General features: G+C 39.9%; 2 protein-coding genes across 11 annotated transcripts in view; both read left to right on the plus strand.

Moving 5' to 3' along the window:
• GARIN2 (golgi associated RAB2 interactor family member 2) overlaps positions 1 to 5,406 on the plus strand; it is a 37,173-nt gene extending 31,767 nt beyond the window's left edge. For 4 of the 6 annotated variants that reach the window (XR_009355724.1, XR_009355723.1, XR_009355727.1 and 1 more), the window contains 3 exons: positions 1,101 to 1,129; positions 3,606 to 4,760; positions 5,283 to 5,406. Coding sequence is in view for 1 of the 6 variants with exons in the window: in XM_059182375.1 (XP_059038358.1) it covers positions 1,101 to 1,129; positions 4,684 to 4,697 (43 nt within the window). In the remaining 5 variants the exon portion in view is untranslated. The remainder of the gene's footprint in view (positions 1 to 1,100; positions 1,130 to 3,605; positions 4,761 to 5,282) is intronic. The other 2 variants (XR_009355725.1, XM_059182375.1) reach the window with 2 other exon arrangements.
• A 9,717-nt stretch (positions 5,407 to 15,123) lies between these two features.
• Positions 15,124 to 22,807, plus strand: part of PALS1 (protein associated with LIN7 1, MAGUK p55 family member) — a 76,088-nt gene continuing 68,404 nt past the window's right edge. For 4 of the 5 annotated variants that reach the window (XM_059182376.1, XM_059182379.1, XM_059182378.1 and 1 more), the window contains exon 1: positions 15,126 to 15,311. The gene's annotated coding sequence lies outside the window, so the exon portion shown is untranslated. Of the gene's footprint in view, positions 15,312 to 22,807 lie in introns of all 5 variants that reach the window. The other variant, XM_059182381.1, reaches the window with a different exon arrangement.

Consider the following 22,807-nt stretch of genomic DNA (forward strand, 5'->3'; position numbering starts at 1 on the left):
AAGATTTTATTTATTTACTTGACAGAGAAATCACAAGTAGGCAGAGAGGCAAGCAGAGAGAGAGGCAGGGAAGCAGGCTCCCCGCTGAGCAGAGAGCCCAATGCGGGGCTCAATCCCAAGACCCTGAGATCACCACCCGAGCCGAAGGCAGAGGCTTAACCCACTGAGTCACCCAGGTGCCCTTGCCAGGTCCCTTAAAATGGATCCTAATTATGTCTTTATACATTAATCTGGGAAGCTATTGTATGAGGGTAATTATTCTTCCCAAGTGTTTTGTTTTACTCGAACAGAAATGCTTCCAAAAAATGTATTGAAATTGTAGCCAAGAAACAAAGATTTGGTGAAAATTAAATGACTGAAGTTTGTGTTTCAGATGCTAATGAGGTTAAGAAAACAAGTATTTTCATTATTATTATTAACTTTATAAAAATCAGGAATGCAGAAAATTTCTTTATCCAAAGGCATTTCTGAAAGTGAAATGATCTGAAAAACTGACAGCTAGCCTCTTATTTGATCCAGTGAACTATAAGAAATGCAGTTACTTGAGTAAATAGCTGGGCATGTTATTTGCCTGCAAAATTTCCTAATGCTGTCACCCTCCCATCAGGGCCTTAGAGATTATGATGAAGAAGCCAGCAGAGGTGGGCACCTTCTAACCCCAGGCATCCAGAATCTTGCCCACGTCTCTATGAGAACCTATATTCCCAACACAAGAGACTCTACGTAAACCCCTGATTAGCAGTAATTAGCTCAGTCTCAGCCTCAAATGAGTTTTTAGACACGGGAGAGGCAGTAGGAGGGTGATGCCCACAGCCTCACGGAGTGCCAGGTGATAAAGAAAATAAAAATAGGTATTGTGTTATTATATACTATTCACTTCTATGGCTTTTACAGGTTGGGTAGCTGGCATGTTAACAGAAATGTAGGTAAATTTTACTCTAAAATGTGTTATTAGGTAATACCTTAGGCTTGCTAAACATGTTTCATTACTACCTACAAAGCATTCAGAGAATGGCCAGTTATCTCATACCTAGTCATTCTCTTCTAAATATTTGTGGTTACACTGGCAAAATTTTGAAATGTGCTGTTTGCTTTTACAGGAGCATGAGAACTGACTCGGTCACCTCAGGTATGGAATGAATCCCTCTACGTTTCTTTGTGGCCTCTGGTATCCAGGAGTCACCTCTGGGTGCAGGAACAGAGTAGTTAAGAGCGAAGGAATGCGGCTGGATGTTTTAGTGCATTCCCTTTGCTCCACTCCGAGAGTCCCACAGCGCAGGAACCCGTCTTCAAAGCTTGTCTGCATACTATCTCTCAAGGAGTAGGCATCACAGTACTTTTGTCTGTCTGGGCATAGTACTGAATCCGACTCACTGGGTAGGAGCCACTCCCAGACCAGCTCTGCAGGCAGAACCCCAACAACAGGGCCTTTTGTCCTTGCTGATTTGGAAGGGGAGTGGTCTACAACCAAATTTCTTGGTAAATCTAAACTCATCTAGCCCCTCTTTTCTTCTTTCTTGTGTCTTTGGCCTCTGCTTGTTTACCTATTCTCATGACTCAGGATCTTTTGACTTCTTAACAAGTTTTTGACACAGGAGTTGTCCTATAGGCAGCAGTGGACATTGTGTCCTCTTGCTTGCTGCTGACCCACCTCTCAACTACTGTCTACGTCAGGGGTTGGGGAGGGGCGGGCCTCAGCTCCAGTCATACGCATCAAAGAACATCATGGAAGGAACAGAGAGGCCCATTTCACTGGACTTAAATGAAAAGAAAAAAATATTTCTTCTTTAAAACCCAAGACCATGGGAAGGGAATTCTTAGTCACATTTGCGAGAGTCCAACCCAAAAAGAAGCAAACAGTTAGAGGATAGGTGTTTCTATCAGTAGGATTTTTGTCTGTAGGCCTTCCCACTGGGCTTTAGTGTCCAAAAGTACCAGGTGAACTTCACTGAGATGTGGTTTTACAGTCCAACCTACAGTACTGAACCTAAAAACACTGTAAGGAAATGCCATCATAGTTTAGAAGAAAAATGTAAAGTCTCCTTTGCAGTATATAGAATTTTCACCTATCAATTCCTACTCCAAATTTTATTTCAAAAAGAAATCGCAGTTAATTGTTAGAATTAGAAATTCCAGAGATGTCCAACAGGCAAGCATTTTCTTCTTGCTTCCTAAAAGCAAGGATTAGTCGTGCAGCAGCCTTATCACTAATAGTTAATTAGCATGTTAGCATGTAATTAGTACAATAGCATATAACATACATCCCAAAGCACTAGTTGTTCAAGCCTTGGGAATTTGAAATTAATGTAGAATGCTGATTTAGTTTCATTCTATATGTGACTGATTCTTTCACCTGTCTTCTGGCACAAACTCAATTTTGTTCAAATGAACAAGAATTTGATGCCCATCTAGTATATCTGAGGCTCTGTAGAGAGATTAAAAATAGGTAACAGGACATTGCCAGGCCTCAAGACATGAGCATAAATAACATAAAGTGGAATCTTATGGGTGCTTTAAGAGAAGAAAGTGGAGTGCCTAGTTTTAGCTCAAGAGAGAAAATCATGAAAGATTTCTGAAGGAAGGAGACAGTCTCTGAGTTAGGAAAGGGAAATAAGAGTATCCTGGATATTAGTGTGAGCAAAATCAAAGAATAGGACCATGCTGGGCATATTCCATGTAGGAATAGTGAGAGAGGCCACTGGAAAGCTAAGCAGGAGCCAGATTCCGGAAATCTTGAGCCATGCTGGGCAGTTTGGAAAGTACAGTTCAGTAGGGAAGGAGGAGCCACTGGAAAACAGAACTAACAAAATTAGTGCTGTATTTTGGAATGATTACTCTAACCACCATCTCTAAGAGACCCTGAGGAGGCTACAGATAGGAAGTCATTAGAATCGTCCAGGGTGAAAGGTGCCAAAGTCTTGAACCAGGTGTAAAGGAGTCGGACGGCAACAAGGACATGAATATGTAGTTAGCAAAGTTTGTTGACTGACTACCTGTGGGGACAAAAACAAACAAACCACAACAAACAAGCTAAACAAACCTGAGGATGACAGTTTGGGAAACAACATAAGCAGGAGGTAATGAGTCCATGATACATGCTGAGAAAAGGAATTCCAGGAAATCTGGAAGGAAACTATGAAGAAACCAGCTGTTAAATACTTCATCTAGAATGAAAAGTCCCAGGTTTGAGTTCTAAATGCACTTCCTCTGTTCCACGGGTGTGAGGTCTCTGGACCTCAAGCTTCTTCAGCTATCAAATATGTATGCATATAGATGAGGAATCTATATGTGCATGTTTAGCTGTCCCAAGGCCCTCTCAGCTGCTATGATGTCATAAGCTGATACGTGTGGGGTCCTGGTGACCCCTCTTTGTATATTCAGCAGGCAGCTTGAAATCAGGTTCTGGAAATTGGGAGTTAAGCAAAGATACAGCCGACATGCATTGAACTTCCGCTCTCAGCTTGTTAAATCTCAAGGGTGGTACAATGTACAAATTTAGCTTGCAGTTGTCACAAAGTATTAATTATTTTCCCCGTTTGTTTTCTTTCACATACTTTCTCATTCTTCCCACTTCTCTCTCTGTCTTCCCATGTTTCCTGACTTAGGCTTACATAGTTTTTCCATTTTCCCTCTGATTAGCATTTCCTTACCTGTTGCCACACTCCTCTGAATCACTTCTTTCCCCTTTCATACTTACTTACTCACATTTTCCACTTCCTACCCCAAGAAGAGCAAAGATTAGTAGAATCTTACTTCCTTGTCCCTGGAATTTAGACTGAATGTAGATGAAAAATGAGTCGGTGAATCTGATTTCTATTCCAGGCAGTTCCCGTAGCAATTAAACAAAACCAAACCAAACCAAAAAAATGGTACCATTAACCTATTCAGGTTCACCATCACCCAACTCCTTTACACCCATGCCTGGGGACCATGGTCTCTTATTCATGTCTCAAATCTCTCAGCAGTTTGACACTTTGCTCCTTTCTGAGTAAGGCTTCATCAAGGGGCATTGCGCACATACTCTTTTTATGACAAGGCTACAAGGCATAGTTCAGGCTGACACTGTCTCTCTGGATCTGGGCCCACCGCTCCCTTTTCTTGACTTTTAATTTCTTACCTATCTAGGTATTACTCACCTTAGCTCTGCTGATCTCTTTGTGGGAAGCCCAAATTTAGGTTTACCTATGGTCCAATGTTATTTTCCCAAGATGGTAGGCAATTGGACAAAAGACAGAGAGCTGAGAAAGACCCACAGGGGAAAATGGCTTATGAAATCTGGGGCATGTGCTCTCCATCCAAACCCATCTTTCTTTTCCACTTTTCTCTGAACTATTGCAAATCAAATTCCTTGAAATCCTAAATAGCCAGGTTCAGTCTCTGTTTATGAAACACCATCTAAAAAAAGAAAGGGTGGGGGGACCCCAAAAGGGAAGCTGTTTGTGAAATCTAACAATGGGCTCCATTGGAAAGAATAAAGACATTTTTTTTTTAAATTTAAGACCAAATTAAGTTGTCTCTCCTTCTGTGCTTTTTTTCTCTCCTGCTTCTGGCTTTTTCCTTTCTTCCTCACTTCCCTCTCTCTTTTCCACTCTCCCCACTATTTTTCATTTGCCTCTGGCTCCCTCCTCTTATGTCAATCTACTTCCCTCAATCTCATGCCTTATGTGTGTCCCCTTTTCTCAGGGGAATGGATGTGAGGAAAGGAAAGTAAAACAGGAAAAGAAAAGGCCAATGGGGAAAACATGTAAGACAACCAAAAGGTAATTTTTTTTTTTTACAATTATAAATCACTGTAGCTATCAAGGTCAGATATGACGCTTGCACAAAAAGTTGTCAACAAATTGAATCTTTGAGCAGGGAATCTTATTACTTCTATTGTAGTAACAATAGAGGTAGAATGGGATGTTGAGGGTCTGCTGTAGTTTCTGCCCTAGAATCTTCCAAGGATCAAAAGGTAATATCAGCACAGAGGTTAGAGCCGCCCAGACACTCCAGAAATAGCTGTTAAAAACAAAAATTTTAAGAAATTAAGGAGTTTCCTTTAACATCACTTCAATATCTAGATTTCAAAAATGAGATCTTATCTGTCCAGAGGATCTTTATTGTTAGAATAAGAAGAGAAGCTATATTAAAGATGCAATTTTACTTATTTCAATCACTTATTTTACTCATATGTAGTTTTTAATGTTTTTATACTTACCAGTAATAACTTTTAAAATATTCTGTATTTTTAGACCTTTGAATTGAACTGACTTTTCCTTTTTTTTTTTTTTTTTTGTTAGATAAATACAAACTACTAAACTAAAAAACAAGCATGGCTCAAGAAATAACAACCAACACAAGAGGAAAAAAAAAGCAGTGTCTTCCATGTGGCAGAAATAAAGGCTACTACTAATCAATCACTGAGCATTTAAGTTCATGCTAATCTAACTTCTTAAATCTTGGCCATTATAATTGTGGATATCAATTTTAAAGGAAGGTAGAGAAATAGAACTATTAAGGTTTTCAATTCATAAACTCAATTTTTATCTGTAGGGCTTCTTTTCTTTGGGGTTGTTGGATAAATTTGTTACTCTCTTTGGTTTTCCTTTTCTCACTTGGACCTTAACCCAACACCTTGTTGTTTCTAACATTAAGCACTGTAAGGTTCTTGACAGTGGGGACTGTGTTCATTCTTTGTGTTTTAAGTGTTGAGCACCTGACCTGAGAGATAGAATTTGCTGAATCAGTGAATGCCATTTCCAAACAGGATTTTAAAAACATCTACTCCTTTTTTTTTTTTTTAGATGATTTTATTTATTTATTTATTTATTTGACAGAGAGAGATAGAGAGAGAGAGCGAGAGCGAGCACAAGTAGGCAGAGAGGCAGGCAGAGGGAGAGGGGGAAGCAGGCTCCCCTCTGAGCAGAGAGCCCCATGCAAGGTTTGATCCCAGAACGCTGAGATCATGACCTGAGCTGAAGGCAGAGGCTTAACTCACTGAGCCACCCAGGCGCCCTACTTCTACTCCTTTAAATATAGAAGAACTATACATGGTCCCCATCCAAAGAATAATTTGGATTTTTAAAAGCCACCACTTATTCCTTTTCAAAAAGCTGCCAGTCGTTCTACCATGTGCTTTATGTGCCTTCTCAAGCTTCACAACATCTGAAGGGTGTTATTACTTTCCTGTTTTACAGACAGACGGTGAAAGTGGAGTTACAGAGGTTAAGTTACTTGTTCAAAACAATGCAGCTAGGGAAAAAAGATATATATAGATATCTATTTCAAATTTCACACTAATAGCAAATAGTACTGGTATTTCTACTCTGACCTGAGTCACAGCAAGGAATAAATCTCAGCTCCATCTTCTCCTTCCCGTCCCACAGACAAACCTCTAGAAATATATGGTAGCAACCGGGTATATGTCACCACTGAGCACTTGAAACGTGGCTGGTTCAATGGAGAAGCTGAATTTTAAATCTCTTTTAATTTTAATTAATTCAAATTTAACTTTAAAAATTGAAGCAGTGTTGAATATTTTTTTGCATTAAACATCAACGTGTTGTTTTGGTAAGGCTACATTTTTTTTCACTTCAGCTGCTGAAAATTTAGCATCTGAATTGAGATATACTTTTAGTATAACATATACAGCAGATATTGCAGGGTTGGTATAAAAAAATAGCAAAATAACCCAATAATTATATTGATAATGTGTTAAATTATAATATTTTGGATGGATCAGGTTAAAATTTATAAATTAATTTCATCTGTTTCCTTGTAATTTCTTAGCTAGCTGTGAAATAATATCTCACAAAATTACTTATGTGACTCACATCATATTTCTGTTGGACAGGAAAATCCTCTACCTTTGGCCCACATTCCCAGGGAACTCCTCCTCCTCCTTTCTTTGCTCCAAAGATGAAAAGGATTTTTTTCCCATTTCCACAATCAAGAGTAAAATAGGAGTTTTCCACACAACCTTTATGGGATCACCATTAGGGCCATTTTTAAGTTATGGGTATATATAAACCAACAGTTTCTAATTTGGAGATGGCTGTCTCATAATAGAAAATGTCTCCTTGAGAGAGATTATCTGGAACAAATTGATTCTGTGCTGAAGAAAATCACAACTAAGACTATTATTACCTAGTAACGGAGTCTGTCAAGAAGCAGTGCCAGTCCACACCAAGTGTAGATGACTATGTGGAACAATTAGATCTCTCATACATCATGGTAGCTAAACAACCACTTTGGAAAACAGGAAGTTTCTTACAAAGTTAAGATATCATATCATATGACCAAACAATTCTACTCTAGATATTTACTCAGGAAAAACTAAAACGTGTTCATAAGACATATGTTCAAAACAAGATTTGTACACAAATGTCCGCAGTTTTGTTCATAATAGCCCCACATCTGGAAACACCCTGAATGCTCACCGACAGGTCAATGTTTCAACAAGCTGTGGTATATCCATACAGTGTACATGTAGTATATTCCTACTACCTAATAACAACAAAAAACAAATAGTGCAACAACAACACGAATGACTCTTAGAAACATCCTACTGAGGGAAATAAGTCAGATATAAAAAGAAAACATTAGGGCACCTTGCTGGCTCAGTCAGCAGAGCATGTGATGCTTGATCTCCAGGCTGTGAGTTCAAGTCCCACAATGGGTGTAAATACATCCTATGTGATTTCATTTAAGCAGATCACTTTCCTTGTACCACTTTGCAATTAATTCCCTCCAGCTCGCCTTCACCCCATACAACCACTGCTCTGATTGGTCTTTATAAATTGGTTTCACCATCTTAAACAGGTCCTCTGACCCTCTCATTTTATTTTGGTTTCACCTTCTAAAGGTGAAGACTTTCCCATGAGAAAAATTTTGTAAGTCCCAGATATCGTTTCTACTGAGGCTTTGCAAATTCCTAGTTAGAACTATTTCCTTCATCTGATCTGTAATTTCCACTGGAAACTGGTTCTGACTGACTTCCATGGCAAGGGTATGTATGCTTTGAACCAACACGTCCATTAAAGGGTCACACATATAATAGTAATCTGTTAGATGTTAGAAACAAGATATGGTGGAAGTTCAGGAATAAAATGTAAGTGCAACTGATTTTGACTTTTGAAGGAGCTTTCTGCTTTCTAATTTTCAGCTGTATTAATTAAATGAGGGATTATTACAGTGGCTGGAATGAACCATGAAGCATAGGAGGCAGGAGGTAGTGAGCAAGTAGTTTTCTTTTCCCTTTTCTCTTTGCATTTGCCATGCTCTCTTCTTCCTTCCCCACCCAGACCACCTCTTAGGAACAAAAATAGTCCTGTTTAGACAGAAGTTATTCCTAAGATAGGCTAGTCACAGGCCAAACATTTGACAAAGCTGAAGTTTTTTCTTTGACTTTTTTGTCATCCCTATTCCACTTACTTATGTCTGTTTCTTTCATTAAGTCATTAATTCAACAAATATTTATCAAGTACCATCTACATGTCAGATACTGTTTTTAGATTCTTGGAAATTGTAAAAATAAGTAGTGATGCATAAAATAAGCAAAGTCCTTGCCCTCATGGAGTTTACATTCTACTTTGGGGAGATAGATAATATATAATATGTCAGATGGTGAATAATTACAATGAAAAATAAAATTGGGGAAGGAGGGTAAGGAGTGCTGGGAGGTAGGGCATGAGAGATAATGGAGCTCACTGATAACATTTGGAATGAGACCTAAAGAAAGTGAGAGAGAGAAGGCATGTGGAGATTGGATATTTCAGGGACAAGAAATACTGAATGCAGAGGTTTCAAGGCAGAGCTGTGGGAATATGTAAAGAGCAGCACAATCACCAGGGTGGCTGGTCTGAAATGAGAAAGGAAAAGAGCAGAAAGGTGAGGTCAGGGAGATCATGTCGGATTATACACTATTGAGCGCAATAGTGATTAGATTTCACTTTTAGTTTAGCAGAATCACTCTGGCTATAGTATTAAGAGAAAATTTATGGGCGGGAAAGAGCCTATTGCAGTAATCCAGACGAAGGGTGGTGATGTCTTTGAGTAGGGTGCGAGCAGTGGGGTTGGTGAGAAGTGTTTAGATTCTGGGTATGTCTTAAAGGTCTAAATAAAAGGAATTCCTGGTGGATTCGATGGGCTGTGTGAAGGAGAGCCAGAACAACTGAAATAGGTAGCATCACAATATACTGAAATGAAGAAAAATGGTCAAAAATAAAAAGTTCTGACATGTTAAATTTGTAATGTTCATTAGAAATCCTAATGGAGATGTTGGGTCAACAGTGAACTGTATGATTCTGGAGTTTGAGACAGTAGTTCAGGCTAGAGATTAGTTTAAAGTTGACAGTGTATAGATGGGATTTAAAGCCATGAGATGAGACAAAATCATGTAGAGAGTGAATGATAAAGAGCCTGATAAAAATAAGGACAAGTCAGGTGCCTTGGTGGCTCAGGCAGTTAGGTGTCTGCCTTAGGCTCAGGTCTAAGTTCTGCATCAGGCTCTTTGCTCAGCGGGGGGTCTGCTTTTCTCCCCACCCCCTTTCAAATAAACAAAAAAATATTTTTTTAAAAAATGAATAAGGGGGACTACTGGGTGGCTCAGATGATTAAGCCTCTGCTTTCAGCTCAGGTCATGATCCCAGGGTTTTGGGATCAAGTTCCGCATCGGCTCCTTGCTCAGCGGGTGGCCTGTTTCACCCTCTCCCTCTGCTGCTCCCCCTGCTTGTGCTCTCTGTCTGTCAAATAAATAAATCTCTTTAAAAAAGAATAAGGACAAATTGTTAATGCATACATTGAAAGGCACTGTTTTAAGCACTTCACATATATAATTCATTTAGTATTCACAACCATTGTGGGAGGTTGCAACTTTCATTATCCTTAATTTATAAATGAGGAAACTGAATCTCAGAGAAATTAAGTGATTTCCTTTTGATCAAAGGCCCCAAATGATAGAGAGGGGATTCAAAGCCAGGCAGATAAGTAAATATTGACTGTTTAGAGTCCTGGGTCACTCTAATTGTTAGCATTCAGGGAGATAAAGAACCAGCAAGGAGATGAAAAGGAGGTTCCAGTTGTGTGGAAGAGAAGCTTGAATGATGTTTCCAGAGCGCAGAGGACAAAATGGAGAAAATGCCCCATACCATCAAATGCTGCTGGCAGATAAGGAAGATGAGAAAGCTCAACACCGACCTTTGCATTTAACAAAGCGGCTCTAATCAGTGACTTTGACAAAGGCTGTTTTGAAGCAGTGGTGGAGTTAAGGCTCAGAGTGGGTCCAAGAGAGGATAAAAGAGGCAATGAAGTTCAACCCTGGAGTTCAGCACAGATACCACCCCCTACCAAGTCATAGGTATTCACATATTAATACAAATTAAAGCAGCCACTGAGATTTGTTGTACAAACAAAACAGGGATTTGATTGGGAGCTTGGTGAAGAAAAGATAGGGGTAATTTTACAGCCATTTTCAAGGAGAACAAACATGATTTCTCTTATCTTGGCATTCAGTTTTGGTCTTTCCTTCATTAAAAATTACAAAGCTCCAAATTTGCCTATCTCCTCTTTTCAGAATCAGATTTCCCTAGGACCATGTTTTATTTGTCTACTCATCCCCCTCATACCTTCCTAGGACCGCCAAGGAAGGTACCAATGCAAGTGTGATAAATGACTAACATCCTAAATGTTGAATATCCTACCCTGAAGTTATTGTTGACTACTTGTTGTTCCCATAATAAGCCCATGCTTTTCTTTGTGTACTTTCACTCATTCAGATCGATAAAAAGTTTTATGCCCATCTTTTTAAAGCCATGCACAAGATCTTGGTTTTCCTTTTATTGTGTGTATTTTCATAATAGCTTTTTACCTGTCCCTTTCTCTCTTCCCGTCATGAAATAGTAAAGCTCCTCCCAGTAAAAGACTTTACCTTTGAATCCACAGAGAACTTTATTTTCATTTTCCATACTTTCCCTTGTATTTTACCTATATGGACTTGTCTTGTCCCTTTCTCCAGCTTCCTATAAATTCCTCCAGGATAGGAACTATCACATGTTTTAATTCCTTACAGCACAGTGCTTAGCACATAGGAAATACTCAGTATACGTTTTTTTTTAATTAATCGGTGACTATTAAAGTTATTTGAGTTGAATGATACTGACCTGTACGAAATTATACTGCTGCTAACCTTAGACAGTGGGACCTCCCATTCCACATAGTAACAGCTGCATAATGTCTTCAGCTTAGAGACAATTATTTTTTTGCTAGATTTAGGAAAGGTTAAGAAATAGTATAACACATCAAAATAATAACTAAACCCAATGATATTTGAAGTTTAAGATTTGTTGGTTTTCTTTTTTAAATATTTTTAACACTTTTTAAGATATGTAGTTAATATACCTACTAATTGCTTTTTTTTTTTTAAAGATTTTATTTATTTATTTGACAGACAGAGATCACAAGCCGGCAGACAGGCAGGCAGAGAGAGGGAGAGGAGGAAGCAGGCTCCCTGCAGAGCAGAGAGCCCAATGCGGGACTCGATCCCAGGACCCTGAGATCATGACCTGAGCCGAAGGCAGCGGCTTAACCCACTGAGCCACTCAGGCGCCCTAATTGCTTTTTTTAAAAGATTGTATTTATTTATTTGACAGAGAGAGAGATCACGGGTAGGCAGAGAGGCAGACAGGAAGAGGGGGAAGCAGGCTCCATGCTAAGCAGAGAGCCCGATGCGGGTCTCTATCCCAGGACCCTGAGATCATGACCTGAGCCGAAGGCAGCGGCTTAACCCACTGAGCCACCCAGGTGCCCCTAATTGTTTTTTTCATAACTTCTCATATACAAATCAGTGAGTATTCTTTTAATTTACATTCTTTTGGGGTGCCTGCATGGCTCAGTCATTTAAGCGCTGCCTTTGGCTGCGGTCATGATCCCACGGTCCTAGGATTGAGCCCTGCATTGGGCTCTCTGATCAGCGGGAAGCCTGCTTCTCCCTCTCCCACGCCCCCTGTTTGTGTTCCCTCTCTCACTGCGTCTCTGTCAAATAATAAATATAAAATCTTTTAAAAAAGAAAAGCCTTTCTTTCCCTCTCATATTTAAAAAAATCTACATTCTTTCTTCTTCTTTTTCTTTCTTTCTTTCTTTTTTTTTTTTTTTTAAACAATCTCTACACTCAGTTTGGAGCTAAAACTCACAATCCAGAGATCAAAAGTTGCATGGTCTTCCGACTGATCCAACCAGACTTCCCTTTTTAAATTTACATTATTTCTGATCACCTGGTTCATAAGATTATAAGAAATTAGGCTGCTAATTCAGTTATGAAAACTCAGCTTTCACTAGTACATAGAAGTGATACAACCAAAGGGATATAACCAATAGTTTTAGTCAAGGATTTTACATATAATAGTGAGTGGTAGAATCTTGAAAACTGAGATTTCAGACCTGTTGCAAATGGCTGAAATGAAATGTTAATATATTTCCCCAAGCCTTGAATAAAATAAAATGGTATAACATTGGTATAACATTATATTATATAAACATATAATAGAGATTGTTGGTAAAGAGTGGGTTAAGCAGGTGCCAAAATGAGGGAGGCAGAAGGATATTTAACTATGGTTGCTCTCTACTATACACTTGACTTTTCTACTATACACTTGACAGTTTGGCTTTTACTACTCACCCAAAATACTTAGTTACAAATTTGCCAGAGTGACTCAGTGGGTAAACTGACTTGTGCCAAGAATGAATAACTCTCTTTGGATGTTTTAAATCACAGAATACCACTTCATTCTATTTGAGGATGAATATTTTATTTTTTTGACCCCCCTAAACGATCTATGTTAGATTCCATATGCAGAGGCTACTAGCAAATAACAACAACAACAAGAGGTAGTTAACTCCTTATATTACAGATGAGAGAATTTAGGCCCAGGAAACCTGTCATGCATCTCATGGTTATCATCAGATCACAGAACTAGTAATCTTCAAAACTCTATCTCAAATCTAATCACCTTGCCTCCAGTTTCTGTATCTTCCACTCTTCCAGCTTTCATTTTTTGTATACGAGATCAGTAAATTGAATGATTTGAGGATTTGGGGAATGTCTCTATTTAGCAGAGAATAGATTTTCTTTTTTATTTATTTATTTATTTATTTATTTATTTATTTATTTGAGAGAGAGAGAGAGTGAAAGAGAACATGAGAGGGGAGAAAGTCAGAGGGAGAAGCAGACTCTCCAAGGAGCAGGGAGCCAGATGTGGGACTCGATCCCAGGACTCTGGGATCATGACCTGAGATGAAGGCTGTCGCTTAACCAACTGAGCCACTCAGGCGCCCCACAGAGAATAGATTTTCTATCTGCCATTGGATCTATCTTTTTTTAAAATGAAAATGTCTCAGGGTGCCTGGGTGGCTTAGTTGTTTGGTGGCTGCCTTGGACTCAGGTCATGATCTCAGAGTCCTGGGATGGAGCCCTTGCTCAGGGGAGCCTGCTTCTCCCTCTCCCACTCCTGCTGTGTTCCCTCTCTTGCTGTCTTTCTCTCTCTGTCAATAAATAAAATCTTAAAAAAATGAAAATAGCTTTAGGAATTAAAAGTATTTGTATAACATTTTACAAAGGCATTTCCACATATTTTGAGATCAGTAGCTGCCATTTCATACAGATAGTGATCATCATTTTATTAGGGTGGGGTCCTGTGACAGAGGAGTCCGAGCAGCTGGGGAAGCGAGTCTAGGTAGCTGGAGGGTTCATTTGGGTGGGGCTTTTTGCAAAACTGCTTGGGGCCAAGCAATTGGAATTTATTGGTAAATAGTGACTATCTTTTTAAAGAGGCCTTTTCTTCTTCGCCCCCACCCCCACCCCTGGCCCAAGATTTTATTTATTTGAGAGAGAGAGTGAGCGAGCAAGAGCACAAGCAGAGGGAGCAGTAAGCGAGGGAGAGGGAGAAACAGCCTTCCTCTGAGCAGGGAGCCAGATAAGGGACTCCATCCTAAGACTCTGGGATCATGACCTGAGCCATAGGCAAACGCTTTACTCACTGATCCACCCAGGCGCTCCAGGTCAGTGGTTCTTAACAGAAGGTGATTTTTGCCACCCAGGGGACCTTTGCCGTTGTCTAGAGATATTTTGATGGTCACCAATGGGGGTAGTGGTGCTCTTGGCATCCAACAAGTAGAGCCCAGGGATGCTGCTAAACATCTGACAACGTACAGAACAGCCCCCACAACAAATTATCTGGCCCAAATGTCGGTGGCCCTGAGATTGAGAAACTCTGTACTAAGGAAAAACTCGTGGAGGAGCTAGAGGAAGCTTCTTGAATTATTACTTATTTTATGCACATAAGAGCAAATAGGCCACATACACACTACTTTTTTTTTTTTTTTTTTTCTTTTTGGATGAAGCTAACAGTTCCTAAGAAATCTGGAAGACTTTATCTGGCTTTCCTTGCACTGCATGTCAGTTGGCCCAGGTCACTAAGTTTTGTGAAACTGCTGCGGCCCTTGGCATCCTTCCTTTCTGGCTTTCAGAACTCCATCCTAGCTGCTACCTTTTTGGCGTCTTCTGCGGTAGCAGAGAATCCTGCGGGGACCTTATACACATCCAGGTGTTTTATTACGTCGTGGTTCTTTTTTTTTTTTTTTTTTAATAAAGATTTTATTTATTTGAGAGACAGAAAGCGAGTGTCGTGGTTCTTTTTTAAACAAATGTTAGATTGTGTGACGTGCCTCACAGGACACAGGAGTTGCCTCACGGGGAATCAGATTTTCTTCAGGAACTGGCGGACCTCGAGGGAGAGGAAGGTCAAGGGCTCTCCCGACAGCAGCCCGCCTCCGACTGCGTCTCGGGGAGACCTCACGTCCGCACACAGCCCCTGCGCCGGCGAGCACGAAGCCGTTCCAGCCTCACTCAGAGGTGCGCGAGTGCGCGCGACCCGCCGCTGGGGCTGCGGAGGAGACCAATGAGTGGGCCCTCTCTCCACGCCGGCGCGGGATTGGGCGAGCCGCGCCAGCCTCTCGGCCTAGCAGCGGGCGGGGCGCGCCCAGAAGGAGCTGGGATAGGCGCGCCCGCTGCGCCAGCGTCCCGGGGGCGCGTGCGCGGTCTCGCGGCGGCCGCGGGGGCCGGTCTCGCGCGGTCTCGAGGTGGAGTGAGTCGCTGGCGGCGGCGACGGCGGCGACTGGCGGTGGGGCGGAGGCGGGGTCTAAGGCTTGTGAGGTGGGGAATCGGGAGTTTCTGGATTCTTTATCCGGTATTTTAAGTGCCGCAGGGGAGCTGTCGTTTGTTCAGTGTGTGGGAGCGGCCGGGGCGGGAGGATCGGCGGCCCGCGGTGGCGCAGAGGTAAGAGGCAGACCTGCGTCGTCTGTGTGGAGATCTTAATCAACAGGTCCCGGGGAGCGCGTGGGGGGGAGGGGCGGCGGGGCTCGTCCCCTCCCCCACACGCCGCGCTCTCGGCCCGAGCGGGATGGGGGGCTGCTCCGCTGGCTGCCCCGGACGGCGGGAGCCGCGGCTGGTCGCAGAGGGCGTGAGCCCAACCTTTGTCCCTCGGCGGGGGACGCTGCCCGGCCCCGCCCGCTCCCTCTGCCTTGGCGTTGGGACCACCTTAGCGGGGGCTGCCGCCAGCCGGGCCCGAGTGACGGGGGACGAGCCAGGGACTTCCTTGCCCTCTGCTTCCCCCGCACCCGGGTTCACAACTCCCGGGACTCCCTCTAAGGCCCGGCGGGGGAAATCGGTGGGACGAACACTTTCCTTTGGGAGACGGAATGTAGTCAGCGTTCCTCTGCCTGACTCAGCTCCTGGTATTCGGTGCTTATTGCGTCCTTTAAACGAATAAACAGTTCCTACTTCCTTGTGTCCACTTTTAAAGAAAAACCTAACCTTAATGGTTTCTGATAATTTACTTGAAGTTTGCAAGGTGAACTTTGAAGCCTGTAAATTATTGTAATTCTCATTTAAGGGAAGACGCTTTAAAAACAATGTTTGGCGCAAATTATGTAACTTCCTAATAATAATAACTCACCTTCTGTTTAGTTGATTGGCTTACAGTAATGTGTGCCGAATTTAGGTTTCGGTAGGAAGGTTTTTCTTGGCAGTTGGCGCTAAAATTAAAATCTGATAGCTGAGAGGTTTTAAGAAGTAGCATACAGTGTGTGTTTTGTCCCGTACTCCTTTAGAATTGTGAGAATTTAGATTTGGAAATCCTGTGAAACGGGACTTTGGAAATTTTTATTTTCCTGGCAAGGTAAAAGGTGTTAATGTTTCTGATTTTTTAAAAAGTGATTTCATGCTTTAATGGTGGTATCCTAATTATGCCTTTGGATTATACCAGAAGTTAATAACCTATTAAATTCTGCAATAGGAACAAATGACATGTGGTTATTGGTGCCTTTGAAGTTTAAGTATTGGTGGTAATGAAATTGTTAAGTAAGCTTTTTTGGATTATGAACTACTGGTTTTTTACTAGTTCCCTGTGGACATGGCATGTGAAGTCTTAAAAGGCTCTTTAAATTGTAGTAGGCTGAAGCTATTAAATTATAATGTAAGATCTTTATAGATGAAACAGGCAAAAATATGAAAAGCAGTTCATTGTTATCTTTGCTAAGAAGGACCAGGTAGATTTTACCATGTATTTAAATGACTTTTGACTAGACACACCTGAACTTGACAAGTAAAGATAGACTCATTATAATATTAACTTGCTTTAGAATATTGAAATGGGGGGCGCCTGGGTGGCTCAGTGGGTTAAGCCGCTGCCTTCGGCTCAGGTCATGATCTCAGGGTCCTGGGATCGAGTCCCGCATCGGGCTCTCTGCTCGGCAGGGAGCCTGCCTCTCTCTCTCTCTCTCTCTCTCTCTCTCTCTCTGTGCCTGCTTCTCAGTCTACTTGTGATTTCTCTCTGTCAAAAAAAAAAAAAAGAATATTGAAATGGGGGACGCCTGGGTGGCTCAGTTGGTTGAGCGGCTGCCTTTGGCTCAGGTCATGGTCTCGGCGTACTGGGATCGAGTCCCGCGTCGGGCTCCTTGCTCAGCGGGAAGCCTGCTCTTCTCCCTCTGCCTCTGCCTGTGTTCTCTCTCTCTGACCAAAAAAAAAAAAAAAGAATATTGAAATGGAAGAGTTTTACTTGAAGGTGACCTATGCTGGGTTTAGGTGTTTTTATGCTCTTTCTGACTTATGATATTGATTTAAAAGTTCAACACAAACATAACAAGAAATTTGATCCATTTTATGTATCAGTATACTAAGATGCTCTATTTCTCTGATAGTTTCTGATTGCAGGGTGTCTGGGAGAAATAATTTCTCAACATAGGTTCTTTACATATAATATTTGACTATATATTTATTGAATCATGGGATTCCTGAGTTAGGAAGTAATCGTAGTGTTGTATAGCTTAACCTCTTCCTTTTCCAGGAAAAGGAAGTGAGGTCTGTAGAGTTAAGTAGCCCATAGTTTGACTGCTTTTTAGTGGCAGAGTGGGAACTAAATGCTAAAATACGTGTCTCCAGATTCCAAGTACGGTGCTCTTTTCACTGTATACTGTTATTAGATAAACCAATAAATTATTCTTCTCAAAATCCTGTATTTATCTAGCAGGATTGATTCTTTTCATTTTCTTTCTTTTCGTTTCTCTCTTATTTTAATAACCACTGACAACCATTAGTTCATTCCCCTATGAAAGGGCTGTTTTCAGGTTTTTAGTATTTTAGGCAATGTTTAGTGAATATCTTTGTGCATGTCTCCTCTGGCACATGTGTGAGGGTTACCTATCCTAATTGGAATTGCTGGGCCATAGGTTATGCATTTTCAGCTTTACTAGCTGCAGCCAAATTATCCTCTAAAGTTTAACAAGTTACGTTCTTGCTGACAGTATGTACATCATCTTTGCCCACACTTACAGTTGTCAGATTGGTATGGTCAGATTTTCAAATTTCTGCCAATCTGATAAATGTTTCATTTTCCTTGTTTTAAAAAGATTTTAACTTTATTTTTAAGTTACATGAAATGAAATTTTGTTTTGTTTCTGTACAGTTTTTGTTGTACAATTGTTTTGACAAATGCAGAGCTGTATAACTACCAAAATCAAGTATAGGTTCAGCACCTATAAAATTCCCTTAAGCAGCTGCTCTTTGTTCTGTAATCAACCCTTCCCTCCATCACCTGTAATCCTTGGCAATTAGTGATCTACTGTCTTTCCCTGTAGTCTCTCTTTTCTAGACTATCTTATAAATGGAATCATTCAGTATTTAGCCTTTTGAGTCTGGTTTCTTTCATTTAGTATAATACAGTTGAGTATTCATGTTGTGAGCATATCAGCAGTTCCTTCTGTTTTACTGCTGAATGTAGTATTCCATTGTAGGGATGTCCCACAGTTTGTTCACCAGTTGAAGGAAAGCTGAGTTAGTTTTTAAATTAAAAAAAAAATAACTCTGAAAAAGTTGCTGTTGCTATAAATCTCTGGGAACAGGTTTTTGTGTGAACATAAGTCCTCCTTTCTGGGTTATATGGTAAGTGTAGGTTTACTTAAAAAATGGTCTGTGGTAGGCAGTATAAGGGCCCATAAAAATATCCTAATCCCTTGGACCTACGAATAAACTAGGTTATAGCAAAGACAAATTAAAGTGGCAGTTAATCAGTTGACTTTAAAATAGGGAGAGTATGCTGGTTTACCCACAGTAGTAATCCAATGTCCTTAAAAGAGAAAGAGAGAAGAAGTAGTAGACTAGGGAAAAAAGATCTAACAACAGAAGCCACTCCAGAGAGATGAAGAGTTCCTGGTTTTGAGGATGGGGAGAAGAGCTGTAAGCTAAGGCATGTGGTGGTCTCTAGAAGCTGGAAAAGGCTAGGAAGTGGATTAACATTTGGAGCCTCCAAAAGAGAACGCAGCTCTGCTAACATCATGATTTTAGCCCAGAGAGACGTAGGTCAGATTTTTAATGTACAAAGAGTAAAATAATAAATTTGTGTTGTTTTTAAATAGCTAAGTTTGTGGTAATTTGTTAAAACAGCAAACTGTTTTCCAAAGAGGCTGAACTGTTTTGTATTCCTACCAGCAGTGTATGAAGAATGTTGCAGTTACTTTACATCCTCATCACTTTGTGTGGTCATTTTTTTTTTTTGTTTTGTTTTACATTTTGATAGATTTGTAGCAGTTTCTCACTATGGTTTTTATTTGCATTTTCTCATTACTGATGGTGTTGAGTATCTTTTCATATGCTTATCTGCCATTTGTGTATCTTCTTTGGTGAAGCGAAATCTTTTCTCCATTTTAAAACTGAATTTTCTAAATGTCTAGTTTTGAGAGTTTTTCCTAGTCCTTTGTTCACCAGGTGATTTACAAAGATTTTCTCCAGTCTGTTGCTTGCCTTTTTACATCCTCCTAACAGTGGTTTTTGAAGTATAGAGGTTTTAGATTTTGATGAAGTCCAAAGTATCTGTATTTTTTTTATGGATCTTTTGACATTGTATATAAGCAGTTTTTGTCTAATCCAAGTTACAGAGGTTTCTCCTATGTTTTCTTTTACAAGTATTAGAGTTTTATATTTTACATTTAGATCTGTGTTTCATTTTAAGTTAATTTTTATATAAAGAGAATTTTGGGTCGAGTTTCATTTATTTGTCCAGTTGTTCCATGACCATTTGTTGAAAAGACTCTCCTTTCTCCATGGCATTGCCTTTGTGTCCCCATCAAACACCATTTTGCTACATTTTTCTGGGTCTGTTTCTAGACTCTTGTGTTTAGTTGAAATCCTTCTCTTTTGCCATTATCAGTATCTTGACTGCTGTAGTTTTAGAGTCTGGAAATCAGGTAATGTGAGTTCTCCCAACTTTATTCTTTTCAAAAAATTACTGTAGCTATTTTAGTTCTTTTGCCTTTCCATATAAATGTTAGGATTAGCTCGATATCCACAAAAAAATCTGCTAGGGTTTTGATTAGGATTGAGTTTAATCATTAGGTCAATTTGAGGGTAATTGACATTTTAACAAAGTTGAGTTTTCCAGACTATGAAATAGTATTTTTCTCCACTTATTTAGGTCTTTGCTTCCTTTCATGAGTGTTTCATAGTTATCAGCATATAGATCCTGCAACTATTTTATTGAATCTATACCTAAGTAATTCAGTTTTTTGGTCCTATTATAAGCAGTCTTTAAAAAAAAAAAAGTGGGTTTTGGGGCACCTGGGTGTCTTAGTCGGTTAAGCATCTTCCTTTGGCTCAGGTCATGATCCCCCAAGTCCTGGGATGGAGCCCTGTATCCCCACAGAGCAGGGAGCCTGCTTCTCCCTTTCCGTCTGCCTGCTGCTCCTCCTGCTTGTGCACACGCACTCTGTCAAATAAATAAAATCTTTTTTAAAAAGTGAGTTTATAATTGATCACTGCTAGTTTATGGAATTACAGTTGATTTCTTTTGTAGTGACTTTGTATCCTCGGTTTTTACCAAACTTATTTATTAGTTCTAGGGAGTTTTGGGGGGGGGTAGATTTCTTAGGATTTTCTAAGTAGACCTCTCTGTGAATAAAGAATTGTTTCTTTCTAATGTATATGCTTTTTTCTTTTCTTGATTTATTACACTTACTGCACATCTCACATTCTGGTGAAATGTTTGAATAGAGTAATGAAATGATACATCTTTGCCTTGTTTGCAGTCTTAAAGGGAAAACATTTAGTCTCTCACCTTTAAATATGTTAGCTGGGGCACCTGGGTGGCTCAGTCCTTTAAGCGTCCAACTCTTGATTTCAGCTTGGGTCATGATCTCAGTGTCCTGAGATTGAGACCTGCCCTGGGGGTCCCTGCTGTGTGGGTAATCTACTTGAGATTCTCTCTTTCTCCCCCGCTGCCCCCACACTCATTTGCTCGCTTTCTCTAAAACAAACATATATTTTTAAAAAATTATAAATGTGATCTTAGCTGTAGGTAATTTCATAGATTCTCTAAATCAGGTTAAGGAAGTTTCCTCCAAGGTATTGCCTAGGATTTTTATCATGAGTAGATGTTGAATTTTGTCAAATGCATTTTCTACATGTATTGAGATAATCATGTGGAATTCTTATGTTAATATGGAGACTTACACTGATTAATTTTCAAAATTTGAACTAAGATTACATGTGATTCATCTAAGGATTATACAAGTTACCTGCAGATGTTTTTCAAAATGATTCACTTTAAAAGTAATCAATATATGAATTTATGAAAGGAAATTTTGATAATTCTTTGTAGGCATCTTGAAGGGACAGTGTGCTGTATATATCTTAGCCATTTACATATTTATAGCTTCTCCTTTTACACTTAAACTTTATGGTAAGAGTAGTAAGTGATTTGACTAAATCACAGTATTTTCTGCTTTCCCCTACTGTTACTATAACAGTATTCCTTGCTCTGTCTCTTAATGTGTTATATAGTATATGTCCTTTGTATATATTTTAAATATTAACTGCAGCACTGTAAGGTTTTTATCCATATTCTCCCTTTTACAAGTGAGGAAACAGGCTCAGAGAGATTAACTGTTTTATCCAGAGTCTTATTGCAAGTGATAGCAAGGATTTGAATTCAGTTTATATGACTCCAGCGCCCTTGGATTTTTCTACTTTGCCTATATTTTAGCCTATCATAAGGCTTGTTTTAACAGTGTCTTTTTGGTAAAATGAAAACTTTTGGAGGAAAGCTGCTTCTGATTTAGTGTTTAAGACATACTTGAATTAAAGTGAATAATCTTGAATCTGTAAATTGCAAGCTCCTTAAGGATAGGAGGTGTTGTCTTTATCTTAGTATCTCACTGCTTAAAATGACCCAGAGTAGATGCTTGTCCCAATTTGCACTTTTATCATTTACTTGTTTAAACTTTAGCTTTGCTTGTGAGCTTAATACTAGAGACTGCTCTAAACTAGTCACCCCCTATAATGTGATAGAATTTGAGATTCAAAACACAATTCCTTTTATCCTATGTCAGCCATAAATGTGTTTAATTGAGTGGGTCTAACTTTCACGGGTTCTTGATTGACTTCTCTATAAAGGTATAGATGCTAATGGATAAATTTGCTAATGGCTTTTTTTTTTTTTTCTTTTCCTGGGGTCTTTACTGACAGGCATTACAGTGCAATTATAGTCCTTGTGTGGATTAAGTACTCAGGCTGTAGAGTCAGATTTATGAGGCAATCCCTTCTTGCCTTGAGTGTGACTCTGGGCACCTTAACTTATCAAAGTCTGACTCTGTATTTGCAGAATGGGGATTGTATTAGTGCCTGATTCAGAAAGATATAGAGGTGGAAAAAAACTTTTTCTATCCTCCTAGGTTCACTGAGACAAAGATTAGCAAGAAAAATGACCTATTACTAACTGTGCATTTGGAGACCTTCATAGAAAAGAATTGACCCAAAGAAGCAGTGAGACTGAGCAATAAATTGTGGAGAGGTGACAAGGCAGAGGAAAAGACATTTAGACCTTTAGGGGATGTAAATTGTGGGAAGGTAAGTATGTGGGGAAACTAAAGGAAGATAAAATTTATTTTTGTAAGATTTGTTGTACAGATTTAAGTTGGTGCCTTCTCCATTGATGAGAGTAACCTCCCAGGATTAAGTGTCCTCTTCCTGGTACCTTTGCAAAAGAAAACTTATGCCCTGCAAAATTTTTAGCTGGATAAGGGGAGAGGCCAGAGTTCCTGCCCCCCCCCCGCCCCGTCCCTCTGTCTGCTGTTTCTTAATTGCCTTTAGCTCAAGAAAATCTTTATGTCAAAGTGTCACATTTTGGAGTGGCATATTGTGATCCCCTTCAGAGCCTTATTTTGAGGATTAACTGAGATGCCATATCAAGAATGGTTAGCACAGGTGACTTAGATAAGCTTCTG

Source organism: Mustela lutreola, chromosome 7 (genome assembly GCF_030435805.1).
Source record: "Mustela lutreola isolate mMusLut2 chromosome 7, mMusLut2.pri, whole genome shotgun sequence".
Classification (NCBI taxonomy): domain Eukaryota; kingdom Metazoa; phylum Chordata; class Mammalia; order Carnivora; family Mustelidae; genus Mustela; species Mustela lutreola.